At 35.8% G+C, this 22583-nt stretch overlaps 2 protein-coding genes across 4 annotated transcripts; one reads left to right on the forward strand and one right to left on the reverse strand.

Annotated features, from left to right (window-relative positions):
- Positions 1-750: 750 nt before the first annotated feature.
- On the reverse strand, positions 751-11736 carry LOC135645409 (pescadillo homolog). Of its 3 annotated transcripts, none has more exons than XM_065163749.1 (15): positions 11517-11736; positions 11020-11118; positions 10838-10923; positions 10549-10677; positions 9738-9857; positions 9534-9659; positions 7468-7552; positions 7230-7340; positions 5892-5985; positions 5430-5716; positions 5099-5206; positions 3977-4098; positions 2353-2572; positions 2051-2254; positions 751-1077 (listed from the first exon to the last, which is right to left on the reverse strand). In XM_065163749.1, exons 2-15 carry the CDS (start codon positions 11041-11043, stop codon positions 997-999), a joined length of 1797 nt encoding a protein of 598 aa, XP_065019821.1. In that variant the 5' UTR covers positions 11044-11118; positions 11517-11736; the 3' UTR covers positions 751-996. The 3 variants fall into 3 exon arrangements, with proteins under 3 accessions (XP_065019821.1, XP_065019820.1, XP_065019819.1); XM_065163748.1 differs by having other exon boundaries at positions 11020-11197; XM_065163747.1 differs by having other exon boundaries at positions 11020-11206.
- A 226-nt stretch (positions 11737-11962) lies between these two features.
- LOC135645410 (pescadillo homolog) lies at positions 11963-22386 on the forward strand. The gene is made up of 14 exons (XM_065163750.1): positions 11963-12119; positions 12216-12301; positions 12462-12590; positions 13282-13401; positions 13480-13605; positions 15587-15671; positions 15797-15907; positions 17152-17245; positions 17421-17707; positions 17931-18038; positions 19039-19160; positions 20565-20784; positions 20883-21086; positions 22060-22386. Exons 1-14 carry the CDS (start codon positions 12096-12098, stop codon positions 22138-22140), a joined length of 1797 nt encoding a protein of 598 aa, XP_065019822.1. The 5' UTR covers positions 11963-12095; the 3' UTR covers positions 22141-22386.
- The last annotated feature ends 197 nt before the right edge of the window (positions 22387-22583 follow it).

Raw genomic sequence — 22583 nt, forward strand, 5'->3', positions numbered from 1 at the left:
AGAGGCATCTATGATTACAAGTTTCCAGATGAAGGAAAGGAGGATTCTATGAAAAGCTTTGTACTACTCTTTTATTTTAAATGCGACATATGTTTCTCACCACCATGGTTGGTAGTAAAAGTATGTGTGGAGTGTGGGATGATGACTTTTCTCATTTGCTATGGTACATGGACCAAAACTAAATGATAGAAAGGTGGTGGGGCTGTATGAAACATGTTCTTGGTACAGCTCTTGATGGCAATTGTCATTATCATTTTGAAAAGCAATCCAACCTGGTATTTCAATTAAGCCAAGATCTAATTTTTTCTTGTTTTAGTCCACACAAGGAAAATGAATGATAGGATCCTGTAATTATTTGTTACACTCCTAATCCATTCATTAGTATAATAATTTGAAAAATATATAATTTATATTATTTTTATATATAATACAGATGCTCAGTTGTTGTGTGGAACTGTGGAGTCCTTTTTTACCTATCCAGTGAGACATAACAGGCATCAAAGTGTTGTTTTTTGTCAGGCTTATCATCATGTTGTTCACACACACACACACACACACAAATATATATACATATATACACACACATGACTGTCTCTAGCTTTTTATGTTAATTAAGGGTCTTAACAGCGGAAAACAAAGACAAACATTTCAGGGTTGGAAAGGAGAGTTTGTATACTGAATCAAGTGCTGATATGAAGATTTCTACCAAAAAAAAGGCAGAGAATTTGATCACATATCCACTCAGGCAGAGAATGTCAAGCTGAAGTCTCTTTAGATGGTACAAAGTACTTGAATAATACAAGTCTACTGAAAATTTGTTGCATAAGTTACTTTCTGGTAGTCAAGCCTCTTTAGGAACAAAAATGACCGAAAATAAATCAGAAGTATATTGTATTGTGTTATACTTTGGAAACTCGACAGGGGCACACGACGGCCGCAAATAGCAGACTCAAGAGAATCTCTTGATGGCCGCAGCAGAAGATTGGAACTAGTAGGTCAGCCGGTTTTACTGGCTTCTGCGTTTTTCTTTCTCTCTTTGAGGAGCTTGATCTTATCCTTTTTCCGTTCTTGACCAATCTGTTGAGTGGGAGGAAGCCAAGGCACAAAAGCCATAAGATGTCTCCAAAAGCAATCAAATCATGTTAATGTAATACGATAAAGCACTTAAACAGCGAGAAAGCATAGGCAACAAGTAGGGACAATAGAACTTTATTGTTGTAATCATCAACTTCAGAAATGAAAACTATATACCCGGTAAGCCAGTAAAGAGCCACCTCTTCAAACCTAACCCATTCTTCCGTGAAGCTCATGAACATTGCTTTTGACTCGAACAGAGGCTTGAGCGTTTTGTTACCCAAATGCACATGATTTGCATCCTAATCTAAAAGTCTAATACATCCTTGGCTAGGACCACAGACAAAATAGGGAGCAGGAATTTGTCTAATAGATAACAAAGATTAAAAAATATGATCGATGATTTGTCTATTAGTAAAAATATCATACTCACATTAACACCTTAATCAGATGAGAACAGAGAACTAATTTAATATATGAAGGTTTACTAGAGCAGACGCATTCCGACCACAAATCAGCTTTAAGTTACAACTGTGATGCTCTCAGACATAAATTAGATTCTATATCCCATAATTGATTCTATATACTACCTTTATTCGAGCAAATTCTGAGCAAGGATTACCAGCCTATCAGAAGGCCAACATCACATGCTGGCAGTACAGAAACTAACTATTTAATTGAAGACTTTGTATTGCAAGCCCATTCTAGTAAAATGATCCAACTGATTAAATGCAAGTTAAGATTCGTGTCTGACCATCAGCCACTAGTCTTCCTAAAATTAATTGTCTTCTGCTGTTTATCAGAACCAGACCTATCCAGTTTGTCTGACTGAAAATTAACTAGGTACTGGTTCCTTTCCTTTCAGTTCTATATTTTGATGACAGTTTTCTAAGAAAATTATATGAACCGATCCCCATTAACATTTTTCTTTTTTGCAAATGATACAAGCAAATATGTAAATGGAACAAGTGAGTACCTTCATAGCCTCATAAAGCTTCCTCTTTTTGCGAGACATAGAAACCTTAGAAAGATCCTCACTTTCTTCCAGGGTAGTCATAGTATCTTCTTTTACATTCTCAACTGAGCTTTGCAAGTTCTTATTAGACAAAGACGTAGAGTATGTGATTCCCTGGAGTTCCATATTCAATTCATCATGGTACTGCTTCTCAAGCATCGTCAACTGTAACAACCATTGCCTAAGTATCAGCTTATATAATTTCAGAGGAACTAAAACTATATCTTATAATCAAAGAAGACAAAAGATCATTGAGCATGTACCTTCCGCTTCTTTTCAGCAGCTTCATTAGCTTCAGTACGATCAATAATTCCTTCAACCAAAAGAGTCCGTGGATCATCTAAACCTTGACTTTCTACGCCTGGCATCGGTAATACTTGCTTCTTGGCTGCAGCTTGAAGGCGCTTGATTGTTTCTGCATACTCGGGAATATATCCTTCAGCTTCATTGTCAACAAAAGGTGACAAATGTGGTGGTGGAACCCTGTTATATGAAACAAGAACATTACTACACAAACACATAATGTATGCGAATCAGTAGAAGAATACATCAACATGCTATTAAACTTGATTGTAGACATCAATATGGCTAACTGATACCCATTAGTCATAGCATTTCAAGTAAACTTTTAAAGCCTTCACACACTGCTTTACCTTGTCACCAGTCAGAATTAATTCAGAAACTACTATAAAGAGAGGCTTATTAGTATCCTGTCAATAGTATATAAAGACAGTTTCTTCTCAAATAAAACCATATCATCCAACATCAACATATATTCTGGTGAAAAAGGTCAACTCTAATGTAATTATGTCCAACTATTACAACAGATCAATAAGATAGTTGCTGGATGTTCATAAAGTTAAAGGGACAAAAATGTCGAGAACCTTAAGAATATAGCCAAGTTTTGCAGATTGGAATTAGACTCCAAGAGAAGTACAAATCATCCAAAATCAAAGGATAAAACCAAAATTTGTCAACTCTAGTTGAAACCTGTCACTACGGGTCCTCATACTTCAGTGTGTAACCCAGGTAGACACTCAAGTGAAACCTCCTTATTGGTATACAAACCAGCATTTCAAACAGCTATATTAATCTTTTAATATATTGTGGTGAAAAATTTTTGTACTTGATCTTTATCTTGGCAGTCCTGCACAAGACATCACAGCATAACTCCAGAATTCTTAGAAATAATAAAAAGAACATCCTGACACTGTGAAATACCTAGGACAAGAATAATAGCGGCTCAGGTATAGTTGTAATGCATATATCTTCTATCCATCAGATATTATCAAAAAGTGGAAATCTTCCACCACCCTGATAAGCATTTACATATAAACAATATTACATTACGTAAAAAGCTCCCTTGAGAGCAAGGCATAAGATCTTGGTCCAGTACCGATTTTGGTCAGTGGCTGGACTGATGAGGCACCATAGTAGTTCCACATATACCATAGCCTTTAATGCACATTGCCTTAATAATGCTAATCAGGAATGTAATACTCCGGACATTTGGCCACACACCCAATAATATAAATGAGATACCACGAAATCCATCAGTGGCAGATATATTCACACATATAAAACAACATCCACATGTCCCAAAAAATATCTATGTGAATCAACAACAACTAGTAAAACTATAGATAGTTTCTTGTTGGAGGGTTCATAAGACTCATTAGTGCTTAGGAAAACAAGTTTGGCAGCAAAAATGTGCATGAAATTTCAATGAAGTTTCAGATGCACACAACACAACAACAATGAGATGTTCAATTTCATCAAATACCATTAGCAATTAAGAAAAAGGGCATGGTAGATCCTTTAAACCAGTTGGATCTGATCTCTGATTCAGTAAAACAACAAAGTGGAACTAAACTTGAAAAAAATTACCTTCCAACTAAGTATTTCTCTGTCGGTAATATAATCCGAGCATTAATGCAATCATACACCCATTGTGGCTGAACGTATTCTCTAGAAAGGAAAACATGTCCTTGTGTTGGCCTATCAACAATCTGTACAATGCCCAGAAAATTCACAAAAAGGAAATCCCTTAGCCGAAGGTCACAATAAAAAGATTTAAAAGCACAACAATCTTGAAACAGTTACCAGCAAAGGTTTTCAATTGCACAACTGAGAACAATTAGATGATACGTAAAACCAAGAATTGTTATAAAAAAATAGCTCAGTATTAATGTGATACCATTCATTATTTTAGTTTTATTATGTTTTATTTAATGATACTGAGTGGTATATGTTGGTATATAGATAGAGTGCAAGAACAACACCACTTCCATAGGTTATAGAAACCGGTAATGGGTCAAGATTTGGAACCTTGGTACAAAATTTGTTATGAATTACAATGCACGAGGTTTTCAACATAATTTTGAAAGGAAAAGAAACAAATATAGAAAAGGCAAGACTTAGTCAACATCTTGCTCTTACTAATTACCCAATCTAATTGATCCCAAACCAAGAACTCATATACTAGAACCACTTTGGTCCCCATCCCCAACGTTACAATTTTCCAAAATAGGTATCTTTTGTTGCATAAATCACATGTCATATCCTAAAATATGTTGCAAGTTGTTTCCAACCATCTAACATTTTAATTTATCTCACCAGGGATTTCCATGATGGATTATCAGACAAATAAGAAACAAATCAACCAAAATTAAGATGGTGTAACTTGTCAACTAAAATTTGAATAATATGTAGAATCTTGTTAGACATGCATTTTCTGTACTTTTCATAAAACAATCCCTTCCTGCACCATGATGCATGGAAATCAGTACCAGATCTATCTGACCAAGTTAAATTGGAGCTGCAAGCAGCTCAGAAGAGTTTATGGCATCAGGTCCACAAGTATCCCTATATTTCTTCATGCGTCAATTATTTGAGGGCATTGTAGGCATATGTTTGCTTATTCTTATTTAAAAATGTGTTTTAACAAAATTTGAGCAGCATGAAACTCAACTGATATAGGGCATGCATTAATGGCGAATGAATTTTTACCTGATGAGTGATGTCCTCATCTGATTCTTTAAATGGAGAACCATCACCCTCCCAAGAGACCACCCCACCGAAAGCTGGAATTACAAACAGCAATGACTCTCTTGGAACCTAAGGCAATACAAGTATAACAGATACCATCAGGCATCAGCAAAAGTCACTGACAGCCAATTATCATGATATTGAGATTAAGAGACAGAATAATTCCAAGTACAACTTTCAAGCTCTAAAATAGATTCAAACTTTGACCCAAGATCCATATACTTAATAAGATAAAGATATAAAATATCTTTAAAAGTTCTTTGACACGATATAATTAACATGCTGCACTCACCTCACGACTCAAGAAAATTTTGAAGCTTCTGAAAAGATTTCTGCATTCTTTTTTCTCATGATCATCATCATCCATGTCATCAGCATTCTCCATGAGATGCATTAGTGCACCTGGTTCATTGGCTGGAAGCTGATGTTGCAGCTGAGCAAGCCTAAGCTCAGATTCCTCAGTTCGTGTACCTGTTTTCTCAACCTCACGTTGTCCATCTTCAATAGAAGTAACCGCTCGAGGATCCCCGGATAACCTTCCAGATCCAGCAGAAATGTAGCGACACAATGCATAAAGCTCTTAACACATTAAGAAACACATAGTTAATCTTATTAGTTATAAAAAAATAAAAGAAAACCCCGCACTAGAGTGAAAAAGATGAAAATCATAAAAAATAAGCGGCATGTACATCACTCTATTCTGACTAATAAAAAAGATTACTTCAACTGAAGGTTTCATCGGTCAAACATTTACCAGCAGCTAAAGCTTCCAGCCGAGGATCAAGAATAGGGGGATACTTCACATTTATTGAATGATAAAGCTTGAAGTTTACAAAACCTAGAAGAGCCTGCATCAAGAAAGAAATAGAAGAGGGAGGAAAATCAAAATAAAAAGATGCACAGTAAGAACATGCACAAATGTAACTATCTAAAAAATAAAGTGTATAGCTCAATCATGTTTCTTGTTGAGTGAAATGCACCAAATTGGTCGGTACAGCTTGAGAGTCGACAGAAATGGAAATATGGCCATATAGACAATATGGCAAATTCCACATCCAACTGAGAAATAGGGAGAAAAAAGGAACAAGGAAGAGACAGAATGACCAAAACAGCTGTAAAATAGCAGAAACAACATAAACAAACCACACTAAAATGACTTGCAACTAAGAAGGCCATCTTGTGACTTTTAAGCTGAACCGGCTTTCCTTGACATGAAAGCCTTGAGAGTCTTCAAAAACCTTGTACCTCACTGTCCAAATCTCAGCTCAATTACATCAGCATTTTGCAGCTTCACAACATTGTCCCTTAAATGAATAGGCAATCACAACTCAAGTTTACAAGACACGACTTCTTTGTTCCTTCATATATTCATAGTTTGGGCAGATCTATGAATCAGATCTATCCATTCAGAGGTTTCCTCTCCCTTTTTCCCCTTTATTTGGTTTCTTGTACATAGGGTATGCATGGCTTGGATGCCAGGAACTTATATTCTTTTGCCAACTTGCACATGGTTTGCTGCTAGAATTTAAATCCTTAGCCTTAACAATGCAAAGTAAATCAACTTGAAGCAAATTATTAACAAAATGTTTATTCTTAATGCCAAATTTTGAACTACCATGATCTATGATCTTTTAAACTAGTGTTGACTGTTGAAAACATGAATGTAATCTAAATACCTACAATTGAACACTCATCATGGTATTCAAATGCGACACAGGAGTTGATCATTTCAGCAATTCAGCACAAACATAATAACAACATCATAGGTTAATATTTTTGGTCTCACACACTTTCAAAACACCAACCATCTATCAACTCTCTCCCACACTTACTAACAATAAACACGATCATCATAATGACATCAGAGAGAAACTTTTCGGATTTCATGTTTCAAGACAATAGTCTATTGTAAATTGTGCATCTTTTTTCCCCATGTTTATTTTTTGTCTCCTTGCTGAAAATAGACCAAAATATACTTGTCCAACACAACGGCATTCATAAGCTTCTAAATGTTATGCTTTTGGTATACAAACTGTCCTCAAAGATGGATATGGTCACTGTGCAAGATGCACTAATAGTTGTTGTGAATTACCACGTAAAATTCTGAAAAGGTAAGCATGACATTGAAGTCGACATCGTCAGTCAAAACCTGTTGCAAGGCATGTGGAGTTAACCATGTGATCTTCTGACCCTCAACCTCAGCCTGCATCATTAAGAATCAAGACCTCATATTAAATATATATATATATATATATATATATATATATATATATATATATAAGTAAATAAAAATATGTAAATTATACCATAAATAAACAAGATAACTTTACCTGATAATAAATGCCTTTCACAGATATGAAAGTCTTCCGTAGGCTATGAGTTCGAGAAATGTAGGCTTGCCATTCATGACTTAACCTATTTAGTAGTCATACGCATCTTATTATTTTTATAATCTTGCACACAAATAAGAGAAAATAACCAAATACACATAGGATATTACCAATGGGAAATAAGATAACTCACATCTCAAGCTCTAGCATGTTGAACATGCTTCAAATCCTAAATATTTAACTAAATGAGAACATTGAAATAAAAGCAGATTTTAGATCAATATTATCTTTTTGCAATCCCAGCTTCTGTTTGGCACTTGGACTTTTGAGACATTTTTTAAAAGGCAATTTTCAGATCTATTTAACATACTGTTCTTATTATATTAGTCCCTACTTCCTAGTTGTAGTAACAAATTGGTATTTGTATGCATTCCAAAAATTTTCTTTATATACCAGCGAAAAAAAAAATCAGAAGATTCTCCATGTATGCTTTCCTCTTTATATTTTCCCTTCCTATCACAAGTTTTAAGTTCTTTGGTCACAAAAGTTTTAGAATTTCCTTTTTCTTTATAAATGTAGCTTAGTTTCTTTTTTTTATTTTTCCATTTTTTTTATAGAATGTATGGTATCCTTATGAAAAAAAAATCCTATAAGATATATTGTAATGTCACACAAGATTTTCCTCATGGGATACAATATTTTCTCAGAAAATTGAAAAATAAACAAAACCTTAGAAATTGAGTCACACTGATGAAGAAAAAGAAAAAAAAATACAGAATTAGTGAGATCAAATACCCATCAAATAGGCTTTCCACTTTTTAGAAACTTAATATTTGAATCTTCCCTTTGCAAGATATTTCAGAACTTTATGAATAATTGTTATCATGTTTTCAACCCCGTGAAGTTTTTAACCAAATTATTGGCCAATGCAAATTTAGGCAACAGATGTACTTACATGAAAATCTAAATTGTTATTAAGAAATAAGAAGAAAGATTTCTATAAACAATTACCAGATTTAACTACACTTGGAAAGGCATAAGAAAATGGTATTGAAGCAGTAGTGTTCATCTGAATGCAATAAGAAGCCAATGATACAATCTCCAACCAATTCCTCTACAAAGGGATAAATCTCTTCAAAATTCATTGTGCCCATATCCTTTGCTAGTACATAAGGTCACATGTTCTCTACTGAACAGTTTGTCTAAAAACTTACAAGACAACTTCTGGCAGAAAAGACCTCAGACAGCTTCATTACATGATACTGCCAAAGTATGATTAATCAACTTGCCATTTCACTAACACTGCAATAAAATAAACACCTTACCACCAAAACTGATAGGATACCCTAGTGTTATCAAGAAAAAACCTTTTGCAACAGAACTGCTAAGAAACCATACTGCTATTTCTTGTTGAATCCTCCTCAGATTCAAGTCACTCGATCTACTATGTAAAACAAATTCAGGAAACTGGAAAATTCCAGTTATTGGTCCACTGTTATCATTAAAAATGTTCCAAAGTCAACTACAAAGGCATTATTAAACATCTATATGACAGCTATCTTATATGGATTATAATCCATTACAGCTCTATCTAAAACCAATCATTCACTTAAAATTAGCATTAGCAAATGCACTATGTTAGCAAAAGGTTTGAAAGGCGAAAAAATAAAAGCATCATAAGTCTCAAAAGATGCAGAGTATCTCAAATACAAACAAGACTGCTTCTTAACATTCGCTGAATGATAAAACCTAAACTGCTAATTGCATCAGTCAAGTGCTTGCATTTTTTCACCAAGAAACTGCAAGTGTGCTCTCGTCTGTAATAAATTGCTCAGGATATAGATAAATGAATAATACTTTGTTGTTGTTGAACCTTTTTAAAAAGCTTCACAGGACAACACAAAACAAATAAAAGATCAAGTTACAAGCTCCCCAACAAGATTCCTCCCAAAAGTCAAAGCATGTAGTTTATTTAAGAAAAAATACACAGTCTGCCCTTATTAATCTGCAATCTAAGAAACAAGGCACACTGTTTCTAAGGGGTCAAAGTAATTAAAAGAACCAACCTTCTACAATTATGAATACGTTCCACTTGAATCCGCTCACCCTCAACTGCTGGCAATGCGGCGAAAAGGTGAACCATAGTAAGGCAGTCATCCAGGTCTCTTAGTGCATCAACAAAAGTGGGATACCTAAATGACAAGGAGTAGCATCGCTAAACAGCTAACATTTGTTTCTAAAAAGAGTTCTTTAAGTTCATGGTTTAAAACCTTTCTAAGATAAGCCTGTCAAGCTTATAAGTAGGTTCACGGTTCAGAAGGCGATCTGCGAGTTCCCTGTTTTTCCTTGCCAAAGCTTTCTTAACCTTCTTTTTATGGGCCCTTATGTCCCTGGAGGATGATAAAGAAAGACATGTTAAAAATAATATGCAAAAGTATCTCATTCAAAGAACAATAAGCAGCAACAAATACTGAAGCACAATAAAATAACCACCATCTTACTTTAACCCTAGTCTCATAACCAAATTCTGTAAAATATGCCAATGATATATTAGGCACTATGCTTCTTACAAGATATCAGCACACGTGCTATGAGATTCACTCTAACGTCAAAACTTGAACATGTGCTTCACATGATCAGATGAACATGGCAAAGGCATGCAGATAAGTGGGATAGATTAGGCAGGATTAATGGAAAACATTAAGACACAATGTTTAGCAAATACACCAACCTGAGTATACACATTTTCAAATAATGTGAATAGGCCTCTCAAGCAGAAAGGCATGAGTTAAATATGAAGAGGCAAAAGACGAACCAAGCAGAAAATTGTCTGTGATCCTCAAGCAGCTAATACCAAGTAGAGACAATATATACAACAATTACAAAGGCGTGAGGAGCCAAGTATTTAGGTTAGGCTTCATTGATCTTCTCTTACCACTGATCTTCTGATATCACTACATTCTTATTATTCTTTTTCATAAAAAAAGTCTGCTTATACATATTTTAAGCTGCCACTGCCTTTACTCTCTATACTGTTCGTTTTGGTAATGTATAAAGCTCCCTTTTTCAAAGGAGTAGTACCTGAATTTCTCGAGTAGAGGCTCGTGGGCGAGAAACAAGATATCCTTCATGTGATAGTAAGTCTTGTGGTTCCCTTCCACCTTCTTCTTTGGTTCCCGTGGAAAAATACCTTTGAGAATGCATAGTTTCCTGCCAAATACCAAGATAAAGGAAAACAGATTAGAAAAAAGAACACAAGAAACATAACAAACAAACCAATATCCATCGTATTCGATTACAATAAAAGGAAAAGAACTCAAGAAGAAAAGACAAAGATAAAGGACACCAAAGTGATGAAACCCCGGCTCACCTGAAGGTGGACAGACTAACTTGAAGATAATGAACCGCCTTCGTCCTCGTGATGTACTTCGCCGCGTTTCCTTCCTTTTTCTTCCCCTAAAATGGAGCAAAAAACACATCTTTCAGCTAGACGTACAGATTGGAAGGGAAAAGATCGCGAAGGACAGATAGATAATACGTCGTAGGGATTACCGGGGGCCGGTAGTGCTTCGGCATCTTTTAGGAGATAAAAGGAGAAAGGAAAAGCCTCCTCCCCCGTCGTCGTCGTCGCCTTCGCCTTCGTCGCCGCCGCTGCCGCCGCCGCCACCACCAAACGAGAGAGGAAAGACTCAATGAGGTTTGCGAGGGTTTTTGAGGCCGTGATCAAAAACTGATGCAACTAACAAAAGAAGTACGCATCAAAAACTAATACGTTTCAAGATCCTTATTTTCGCCAATAAATGCCGCCAAAATCCAATCTTTTTATTTCTAGGGAGGGTCAGAAGATTAAAAAGTGCACGTTTCTGGATTCTAGAACCCTAATCTAAAGTAGAAACAGCAAGCGATTCGGAAGTGCGAAAACGAATTAGGCGATTCACATTAGAATCCACACGTCCAACATGATTTCAACTAAATAACAAAAAGAAATTGGCCGTAAATCGGAGGATCCAAATGGGGACGAATACGAACGAACAGCAAGCTTGCATTACCTGGAGCTTGAATCTCCCAGAGGGCGGACCGCGGGAAGCCTCGTGAACGAAGCGATCGCAGTAACACCGAGAGAAGAAAAGCCTCCTCCCCCGTCGTCGCCTTCGCCTTCGCCTTCGTCGCCGCCGCCGCCACCAAACGACAGAGGAAAGACTCACTGGGGGTTTGCGAGGGTTTTTGAGGCCGTGAACGAAGTGATCGCAGTAACACCGAGAGAAGAAAGGGATTAGGTCTCTCTCGCGGCTTACTTATTTATATAAACCCGAACTTATTTATATGGGCCTCAAGAACCCGGCCTCAAAAACCCGGGTTCGGTTTAAACCCGGCCTCAAAAACAACCCGGCTTCGGTTTAAACCCGGATTCGGGTTGAAACCCGGCCCACCGATTATATCGGGTTTTGGACAGGACCGGACAACTCTTCGTCGACTCCAATCGTCACGGCCTCAAAAACCCTCGCAAACCCCCAGTGAGTCTTTCCTCTGTCGTTTGGTGGCGGCGGCGGCAGCGGCGGCGACGAAGGCGAAGGCGACGACGACGACGGGGGAGGAGGCTTTTCCTTTCTCCTTTTATCTCCTAAAAGATGCCGAAGCACTACCGGCCCCCGGTAATCCCTACGACGTATTATCTATCTGTCCTTCGCGATCTTTTCCCTTCCAATCTGTACGTCTAGCTGAAAGATGTGTTTTTTGCTCCATTTTAGGGGAAGAAAAAGGAAGGAAACGCGGCGAAGTACATCACGAGGACGAAGGCGGTTCATTATCTTCAAGTTAGTCTGTCCACCTTCAGGTGAGCCGGGGTTTCATCACTTTGGTGTCCTTTATCTTTGTCTTTTCTTCTTGAGTTCTTTTCCTTTTATTGTAATCGAATACGATGGATATTGGTTTGTTTGTTATGTTTCTTGTGTTCTTTTTTCTAATCTGTTTTCCTTTATCTTGGTATTTGGCAGGAAACTATGCATTCTCAAAGGTATTTTTCCACGGGAACCAAAGAAGAAGGTGGAAGGGAACCACAAGACTTACTATCACATGAAGGATATCTTGTTTCTCGCCCACGAGCCTCTACTCGAGAAATTCAGGTACTACTCCTTTGAAAAAGGGAGCTTTATACATTACCAAAACGAACAGTATAGAGAGTAAAGGCAGTGGCAGCTTAAAATATGTATAAGCAGACTTTTTTTATGAAAAAGAATAATAAGAATGTAGTGATATCAGAAGATCAGTGGTAAGAGAAGATCAATGAAGCCTAACCTAAATACTTGGCTCCTCACGCCTTTGTAATTGTTGTATATATTGTCTCTACTTGGTATTAGCTGCTTGAGGATCACAGACAATTTTCTGCTTGGTTCGTCTTTTGCCTCTTCATATTTAACTCATGCCTTTCTGCTTGAGAGGCCTATTCACATTATTTGAAAATGTGTATACTCAGGTTGGTGTATTTGCTAAACATTGTGTCTTAATGTTTTCCATTAATCCTGCCTAATCTATCCCACTTATCTGCATGCCTTTGCCATGTTCATCTGATCATGTGAAGCACATGTTCAAGTTTTGACGTTAGAGTGAATCTCATAGCACGTGTGCTGATATCTTGTAAGAAGCATAGTGCCTAATATATCATTGGCATATTTTACAGAATTTGGTTATGAGACTAGGGTTAAAGTAAGATGGTGGTTATTTTATTGTGCTTCAGTATTTGTTGCTGCTTATTGTTCTTTGAATGAGATACTTTTGCATATTATTTTTAACATGTCTTTCTTTATCATCCTCCAGGGACATAAGGGCCCATAAAAAGAAGGTTAAGAAAGCTTTGGCAAGGAAAAACAGGGAACTCGCAGATCGCCTTCTGAACCGTGAACCTACTTATAAGCTTGACAGGCTTATCTTAGAAAGGTTTTAAACCATGAACTTAAAGAACTCTTTTTAGAAACAAATGTTAGCTGTTTAGCGATGCTACTCCTTGTCATTTAGGTATCCCACTTTTGTTGATGCACTAAGAGACCTGGATGACTGCCTTACTATGGTTCACCTTTTCGCCGCATTGCCAGCAGTTGAGGGTGAGCGGATTCAAGTGGAACATATTCATAATTGTAGAAGGTTGGTTCTTTTAATTACTTTGACCCCTTAGAAACAGTGTGCCTTGTTTCTTAGATTGCAGATTAATAAGGGCAGACTGTGTATTTTTTCTTAAATAAACTACATGCTTTGACTTTTGGGAGGAATCTTGTTGGGGAGCTTGTAACTTGATCTTTTATTTGTTTTGTGTTGTCCTGTGAAGCTTTTTAAAAAGGTTCAACAACAACAAAGTATTATTCATTTATCTATATCCTGAGCAATTTATTACAGACGAGAGCACACTTGCAGTTTCTTGGTGAAAAAATGCAAGCACTTGACTGATGCAATTAGCAGTTTAGGTTTTATCATTCAGCGAATGTTAAGAAGCAGTCTTGTTTGTATTTGAGATACTCTGCATCTTTTGAGACTTATGATGCTTTTATTTTTTCGCCTTTCAAACCTTTTGCTAACATAGTGCATTTGCTAATGCTAATTTTAAGTGAATGATTGGTTTTAGATAGAGCTGTAATGGATTATAATCCATATAAGATAGCTGTCATATAGATGTTTAATAATGCCTTTGTAGTTGACTTTGGAACATTTTTAATGATAACAGTGGACCAATAACTGGAATTTTCCAGTTTCCTGAATTTGTTTTACATAGTAGATCGAGTGACTTGAATCTGAGGAGGATTCAACAAGAAATAGCAGTATGGTTTCTTAGCAGTTCTGTTGCAAAAGGTTTTTTCTTGATAACACTAGGGTATCCTATCAGTTTTGGTGGTAAGGTGTTTATTTTATTGCAGTGTTAGTGAAATGGCAAGTTGATTAATCATACTTTGGCAGTATCATGTAATGAAGCTGTCTGAGGTCTTTTCTGCCAGAAGTTGTCTTGTAAGTTTTTAGACAAACTGTTCAGTAGAGAACATGTGACCTTATGTACTAGCAAAGGATATGGGCACAATGAATTTTGAAGAGATTTATCCCTTTGTAGAGGAATTGGTTGGAGATTGTATCATTGGCTTCTTATTGCATTCAGATGAACACTACTGCTTCAATACCATTTTCTTATGCCTTTCCAAGTGTAGTTAAATCTGGTAATTGTTTATAGAAATCTTTCTTCTTATTTCTTAATAACAATTTAGATTTTCATGTAAGTACATCTGTTGCCTAAATTTGCATTGGCCAATAATTTGGTTAAAAACTTCACGGGGTTGAAAACATGATAACAATTATTCATAAAGTTCTGAAATATCTTGCAAAGGGAAGATTCAAATATTAAGTTTCTAAAAAGTGGAAAGCCTATTTGATGGGTATTTGATCTCACTAATTCTGTATTTTTTTTTCTTTTTCTTCATCAGTGTGACTCAATTTCTAAGGTTTTGTTTATTTTTCAATTTTCTGAGAAAATATTGTATCCCATGAGGAAAATCTTGTGTGACATTACAATATATCTTATAGGATTTTTTTTTCATAAGGATACCATACATTCTATAAAAAAAATGGAAAAATAAAAAAAAGAAACTAAGCTACATTTATAAAGAAAAAGGAAATTCTAAAACTTTTGTGACCAAAGAACTTAAAACTTGTGATAGGAAGGGAAAATATAAAGAGGAAAGCATACATGGAGAATCTTCTGATTTTTTTTTTCGCTGGTATATAAAGAAAATTTTTGGAATGCATACAAATACCAATTTGTTACTACAACTAGGAAGTAGGGACTAATATAATAAGAACAGTATGTTAAATAGATCTGAAAATTGCCTTTTAAAAAATGTCTCAAAAGTCCAAGTGCCAAACAGAAGCTGGGATTGCAAAAAGATAATATTGATCTAAAATCTGCTTTTATTTCAATGTTCTCATTTAGTTAAATATTTAGGATTTGAAGCATGTTCAACATGCTAGAGCTTGAGATGTGAGTTATCTTATTTCCCATTGGTAATATCCTATGTGTATTTGGTTATTTTCTCTTATTTGTGTGCAAGATTATAAAAATAATAAGATGCGTATGACTACTAAATAGGTTAAGTCATGAATGGCAAGCCTACATTTCTCGAACTCATAGCCTACGGAAGACTTTCATATCTGTGAAAGGCATTTATTATCAGGTAAAGTTATCTTGTTTATTTATGGTATAATTTACATATTTTTATTTACTTATATATATATATATATATATATATATATATATATATATATATTTAATATGAGGTCTTGATTCTTAATGATGCAGGCTGAGGTTGAGGGTCAGAAGATCACATGGTTAACTCCACATGCCTTGCAACAGGTTTTGACTGACGATGTCGACTTCAATGTCATGCTTACCTTTTCAGAATTTTACGTGGTAATTCACAACAACTATTAGTGCATCTTGCACAGTGACCATATCCATCTTTGAGGACAGTTTGTATACCAAAAGCATAACATTTAGAAGCTTATGAATGCCGTTGTGTTGGACAAGTATATTTTGGTCTATTTTCAGCAAGGAGACAAAAAATAAACATGGGGAAAAAAGATGCACAATTTACAATAGACTATTGTCTTGAAACATGAAATCCGAAAAGTTTCTCTCTGATGTCATTATGATGATCGTGTTTATTGTTAGTAAGTGTGGGAGAGAGTTGATAGATGGTTGGTGTTTTGAAAGTGTGTGAGACCAAAAATATTAACCTATGATGTTGTTATTATGTTTGTGCTGAATTGCTGAAATGATCAACTCCTGTGTCGCATTTGAATACCATGATGAGTGTTCAATTGTAGGTATTTAGATTACATTCATGTTTTCAACAGTCAACACTAGTTTAAAAGATCATAGATCATGGTAGTTCAAAATTTGGCATTAAGAATAAACATTTTGTTAATAATTTGCTTCAAGTTGATTTACTTTGCATTGTTAAGGCTAAGGATTTAAATTCTAGCAGCAAACCATGTGCAAGTTGGCAAAAGAATATAAGTTCCTGGCATCCAAGCCATGCATACCCTATGTACAAGAAACCAAATAAAGGGGAAAAAGGGAGAGGAAACCTCTGAATGGATAGATCTGATTCATAGATCTGCCCAAACTATGAATATATGAAGGAACAAAGAAGTCGTGTCTTGTAAACTTGAGTTGTGATTGCCTATTCATTTAAGGGACAATGTTGTGAAGCTGCAAAATGCTGATGTAATTGAGCTGAGATTTGGACAGTGAGGTACAAGGTTTTTGAAGACTCTCAAGGCTTTCATGTCAAGGAAAGCCGGTTCAGCTTAAAAGTCACAAGATGGCCTTCTTAGTTGCAAGTCATTTTAGTGTGGTTTGTTTATGTTGTTTCTGCTATTTTACAGCTGTTTTGGTCATTCTGTCTCTTCCTTGTTCCTTTTTTCTCCCTATTTCTCAGTTGGATGTGGAATTTGCCATATTGTCTATATGGCCATATTTCCATTTCTGTCGACTCTCAAGCTGTACCGACCAATTTGGTGCATTTCACTCAACAAGAAACATGATTGAGCTATACACTTTATTTTTTAGATAGTTACATTTGTGCATGTTCTTACTGTGCATCTTTTTATTTTGATTTTCCTCCCTCTTCTATTTCTTTCTTGATGCAGGCTCTTCTAGGTTTTGTAAACTTCAAGCTTTATCATTCAATAAATGTGAAGTATCCCCCTATTCTTGATCCTCGGCTGGAAGCTTTAGCTGCTGGTAAATGTTTGACCGATGAAACCTTCAGTTGAAGTAATCTTTTTTATTAGTCAGAATAGAGTGATGTACATGCCGCTTATTTTTTATGATTTTCATCTTTTTCACTCTAGTGCGGGGTTTTCTTTTATTTTTTTATAACTAATAAGATTAACTATGTGTTTCTTAATGTGTTAAGAGCTTTATGCATTGTGTCGCTACATTTCTGCTGGATCTGGAAGGTTATCCGGGGATCCTCGAGCGGTTACTTCTATTGAAGATGGACAACGTGAGGTTGAGAAAACAGGTACACGAACTGAGGAATCTGAGCTTAGGCTTGCTCAGCTGCAACATCAGCTTCCAGCCAATGAACCAGGTGCACTAATGCATCTCATGGAGAATGCTGATGACATGGATGATGATGATCATGAGAAAAAAGAATGCAGAAATCTTTTCAGAAGCTTCAAAATTTTCTTGAGTCGTGAGGTGAGTGCAGCATGTTAATTATATCGTGTCAAAGAACTTTTAAAGATATTTTATATCTTTATCTTATTAAGTATATGGATCTTGGGTCAAAGTTTGAATCTATTTTAGAGCTTGAAAGTTGTACTTGGAATTATTCTGTCTCTTAATCTCAATATCATGATAATTGGCTGTCAGTGACTTTTGCTGATGCCTGATGGTATCTGTTATACTTGTATTGCCTTAGGTTCCAAGAGAGTCATTGCTGTTTGTAATTCCAGCTTTCGGTGGGGTGGTCTCTTGGGAGGGTGATGGTTCTCCATTTAAAGAATCAGATGAGGACATCACTCATCAGGTAAAAATTCATTCGCCATTAATGCATGCCCTATATCAGTTGAGTTTCATGCTGCTCAAATTTTGTTAAAACACATTTTTAAATAAGAATAAGCAAACATATGCCTACAATGCCCTCAAATAATTGACGCATGAAGAAATATAGGGATACTTGTGGACCTGATGCCATAAACTCTTCTGAGCTGCTTGCAGCTCCAATTTAACTTGGTCAGATAGATCTGGTACTGATTTCCATGCATCATGGTGCAGGAAGGGATTGTTTTATGAAAAGTACAGAAAATGCATGTCTAACAAGATTCTACATATTATTCAAATTTTAGTTGACAAGTTACACCATCTTAATTTTGGTTGATTTGTTTCTTATTTGTCTGATAATCCATCATGGAAATCCCTGGTGAGATAAATTAAAATGTTAGATGGTTGGAAACAACTTGCAACATATTTTAGGATATGACATGTGATTTATGCAACAAAAGATACCTATTTTGGAAAATTGTAACGTTGGGGATGGGGACCAAAGTGGTTCTAGTATATGAGTTCTTGGTTTGGGATCAATTAGATTGGGTAATTAGTAAGAGCAAGATGTTGACTAAGTCTTGCCTTTTCTATATTTGTTTCTTTTCCTTTCAAAATTATGTTGAAAACCTCGTGCATTGTAATTCATAACAAATTTTGTACCAAGGTTCCAAATCTTGACCCATTACCGGTTTCTATAACCTATGGAAGTGGTGTTGTTCTTGCACTCTATCTATATACCAACATATACCACTCAGTATCATTAAATAAAACATAATAAAACTAAAATAATGAATGGTATCACATTAATACTGAGCTATTTTTTTATAACAATTCTTGGTTTTACGTATCATCTAATTGTTCTCAGTTGTGCAATTGAAAACCTTTGCTGGTAACTGTTTCAAGATTGTTGTGCTTTTAAATCTTTTTATTGTGACCTTCGGCTAAGGGATTTCCTTTTTGTGAATTTTCTGGGCATTGTACAGATTGTTGATAGGCCAACACAAGGACATGTTTTCCTTTCTAGAGAATACGTTCAGCCACAATGGGTGTATGATTGCATTAATGCTCGGATTATATTACCGACAGAGAAATACTTAGTTGGAAGGTAATTTTTTTCAAGTTTAGTTCCACTTTGTTGTTTTACTGAATCAGAGATCAGATCCAACTGGTTTAAAGGATCTACCATGCCCTTTTTCTTAATTGCTAATGGTATTTGATGAAATTGAACATCTCATTGTTGTTGTGTTGTGTGCATCTGAAACTTCATTGAAATTTCATGCACATTTTTGCTGCCAAACTTGTTTTCCTAAGCACTAATGAGTCTTATGAACCCTCCAACAAGAAACTATCTATAGTTTTACTAGTTGTTGTTGATTCACATAGATATTTTTTGGGACATGTGGATGTTGTTTTATATGTGTGAATATATCTGCCACTGATGGATTTCGTGGTATCTCATTTATATTATTGGGTGTGTGGCCAAATGTCCGGAGTATTACATTCCTGATTAGCATTATTAAGGCAATGTGCATTAAAGGCTATGGTATATGTGGAACTACTATGGTGCCTCATCAGTCCAGCCACTGACCAAAATCGGTACTGGACCAAGATCTTATGCCTTGCTCTCAAGGGAGCTTTTTACGTAATGTAATATTGTTTATATGTAAATGCTTATCAGGGTGGTGGAAGATTTCCACTTTTTGATAATATCTGATGGATAGAAGATATATGCATTACAACTATACCTGAGCCGCTATTATTCTTGTCCTAGGTATTTCACAGTGTCAGGATGTTCTTTTTATTATTTCTAAGAATTCTGGAGTTATGCTGTGATGTCTTGTGCAGGACTGCCAAGATAAAGATCAAGTACAAAAATTTTTCACCACAATATATTAAAAGATTAATATAGCTGTTTGAAATGCTGGTTTGTATACCAATAAGGAGGTTTCACTTGAGTGTCTACCTGGGTTACACACTGAAGTATGAGGACCCGTAGTGACAGGTTTCAACTAGAGTTGACAAATTTTGGTTTTATCCTTTGATTTTGGATGATTTGTACTTCTCTTGGAGTCTAATTCCAATCTGCAAAACTTGGCTATATTCTTAAGGTTCTCGACATTTTTGTCCCTTTAACTTTATGAACATCCAGCAACTATCTTATTGATCTGTTGTAATAGTTGGACATAATTACATTAGAGTTGACCTTTTTCACCAGAATATATGTTGATGTTGGATGATATGGTTTTATTTGAGAAGAAACTGTCTTTATATACTATTGACAGGATACTAATAAGCCTCTCTTTATAGTAGTTTCTGAATTAATTCTGACTGGTGACAAGGTAAAGCAGTGTGTGAAGGCTTTAAAAGTTTACTTGAAATGCTATGACTAATGGGTATCAGTTAGCCATATTGATGTCTACAATCAAGTTTAATAGCATGTTGATGTATTCTTCTACTGATTCGCATACATTATGTGTTTGTGTAGTAATGTTCTTGTTTCATATAACAGGGTTCCACCACCACATTTGTCACCTTTTGTTGACAATGAAGCTGAAGGATATATTCCCGAGTATGCAGAAACAATCAAGCGCCTTCAAGCTGCAGCCAAGAAGCAAGTATTACCGATGCCAGGCGTAGAAAGTCAAGGTTTAGATGATCCACGGACTCTTTTGGTTGAAGGAATTATTGATCGTACTGAAGCTAATGAAGCTGCTGAAAAGAAGCGGAAGGTACATGCTCAATGATCTTTTGTCTTCTTTGATTATAAGATATAGTTTTAGTTCCTCTGAAATTATATAAGCTGATACTTAGGCAATGGTTGTTACAGTTGACGATGCTTGAGAAGCAGTACCATGATGAATTGAATATGGAACTCCAGGGAATCACATACTCTACGTCTTTGTCTAATAAGAACTTGCAAAGCTCAGTTGAGAATGTAAAAGAAGATACTATGACTACCCTGGAAGAAAGTGAGGATCTTTCTAAGGTTTCTATGTCTCGCAAAAAGAGGAAGCTTTATGAGGCTATGAAGGTACTCACTTGTTCCATTTACATATTTGCTTGTATCATTTGCAAAAAAGAAAAATGTTAATGGGGATCGGTTCATATAATTTTCTTAGAAAACTGTCATCAAAATATAGAACTGAAAGGAAAGGAACCAGTACCTAGTTAATTTTCAGTCAGACAAACTGGATAGGTCTGGTTCTGATAAACAGCAGAAGACAATTAATTTTAGGAAGACTAGTGGCTGATGGTCAGACACGAATCTTAACTTGCATTTAATCAGTTGGATCATTTTACTAGAATGGGCTTGCAATACAAAGTCTTCAATTAAATAGTTAGTTTCTGTACTGCCAGCATGTGATGTTGGCCTTCTGATAGGCTGGTAATCCTTGCTCAGAATTTGCTCGAATAAAGGTAGTATATAGAATCAATTATGGGATATAGAATCTAATTTATGTCTGAGAGCATCACAGTTGTAACTTAAAGCTGATTTGTGGTCGGAATGCGTCTGCTCTAGTAAACCTTCGTATATTAAATTAGTTCTCTGTTCTCATCTGATTAAGGTGTTAATGTGAGTATGATATTTTTACTAATAGACAAATCATCGATCATATTTTTTAATCTTTGTTATCTATTAGACAAATTCCTGCTCCCTATTTTGTCTGTGGTCCTAGCCAAGGATGTATTAGACTTTTAGATTAGGATGCAAATCATGTGCATTTGGGTAACAAAACGCTCAAGCCTCTGTTCGAGTCAAAAGCAATGTTCATGAGCTTCACGGAAGAATGGGTTAGGTTTGAAGAGGTGGCTCTTTACTGGCTTACCGGGTATATAGTTTTCATTTCTGAAGTTGATGATTACAACAATAAAGTTCTATTGTCCCTACTTGTTGCCTATGCTTTCTCGCTGTTTAAGTGCTTTATCGTATTACATTAACATGATTTGATTGCTTTTGGAGACATCTTATGGCTTTTGTGCCTTGGCTTCCTCCCACTCAACAGATTGGTCAAGAACGGAAAAAGGATAAGATCAAGCTCCTCAAAGAGAGAAAGAAAAACGCAGAAGCCAGTAAAACCGGCTGACCTACTAGTTCCAATCTTCTGCTGCGGCCATCAAGAGATTCTCTTGAGTCTGCTATTTGCGGCCGTCGTGTGCCCCTGTCGAGTTTCCAAAGTATAACACAATACAATATACTTCTGATTTATTTTCGGTCATTTTTGTTCCTAAAGAGGCTTGACTACCAGAAAGTAACTTATGCAACAAATTTTCAGTAGACTTGTATTATTCAAGTACTTTGTACCATCTAAAGAGACTTCAGCTTGACATTCTCTTCCTGAGTGGATATGTGATCAAATTCTCTGCCTTTTTTTTGGTAGAAATCTTCATATCAGCACTTGATTCAGTATACAAACTCTCCTTTCCAACCCTGAAATGTTTGTCTTTGTTTTCAGCTGTTAAGACCCTTAATTAACATAAAAAGCTAGAGACAGTCATGTGTGTGTATATATGTATATATATTTGTGTG

This window comes from Musa acuminata, chromosome BXJ3-8 (assembly GCF_036884655.1).
Source record: "Musa acuminata AAA Group cultivar baxijiao chromosome BXJ3-8, Cavendish_Baxijiao_AAA, whole genome shotgun sequence".
NCBI lineage: Eukaryota > Viridiplantae > Streptophyta > Magnoliopsida > Zingiberales > Musaceae > Musa > Musa acuminata.

Excerpts from the sequence above, each read along its gene's own strand:
- LOC135645410 (XM_065163750.1), top strand. The coding sequence starts at position 12,096 with ATGCCGAAGCACTACCGGCCCCCG. Across the intron at positions 15,672-15,796 it reads TGAAAGGCATTTATTATCAG|GCTGAGGTTGAGGGTCAGAA; the intron begins GTAAAGTTATCT and ends TTAATGATGCAG. Across the intron at positions 21,087-22,059 it reads AGCTTTATGAGGCTATGAAG|ATTGGTCAAGAACGGAAAAA; the intron begins GTACTCACTTGT and ends CCCACTCAACAG.
- LOC135645409 (XM_065163749.1), bottom strand. The coding sequence starts at position 11,043 with ATGCCGAAGCACTACCGGCCCCCG. Across the intron at positions 5,986-7,229 it reads CCTTTTCAGAATTTTACGTG|GCTCTTCTAGGTTTTGTAAA; the intron begins GTAATTCACAAC and ends TTCTTGATGCAG. Across the intron at positions 1,078-2,050 it reads AGCTTTATGAGGCTATGAAG|ATTGGTCAAGAACGGAAAAA; the intron begins GTACTCACTTGT and ends CCCACTCAACAG.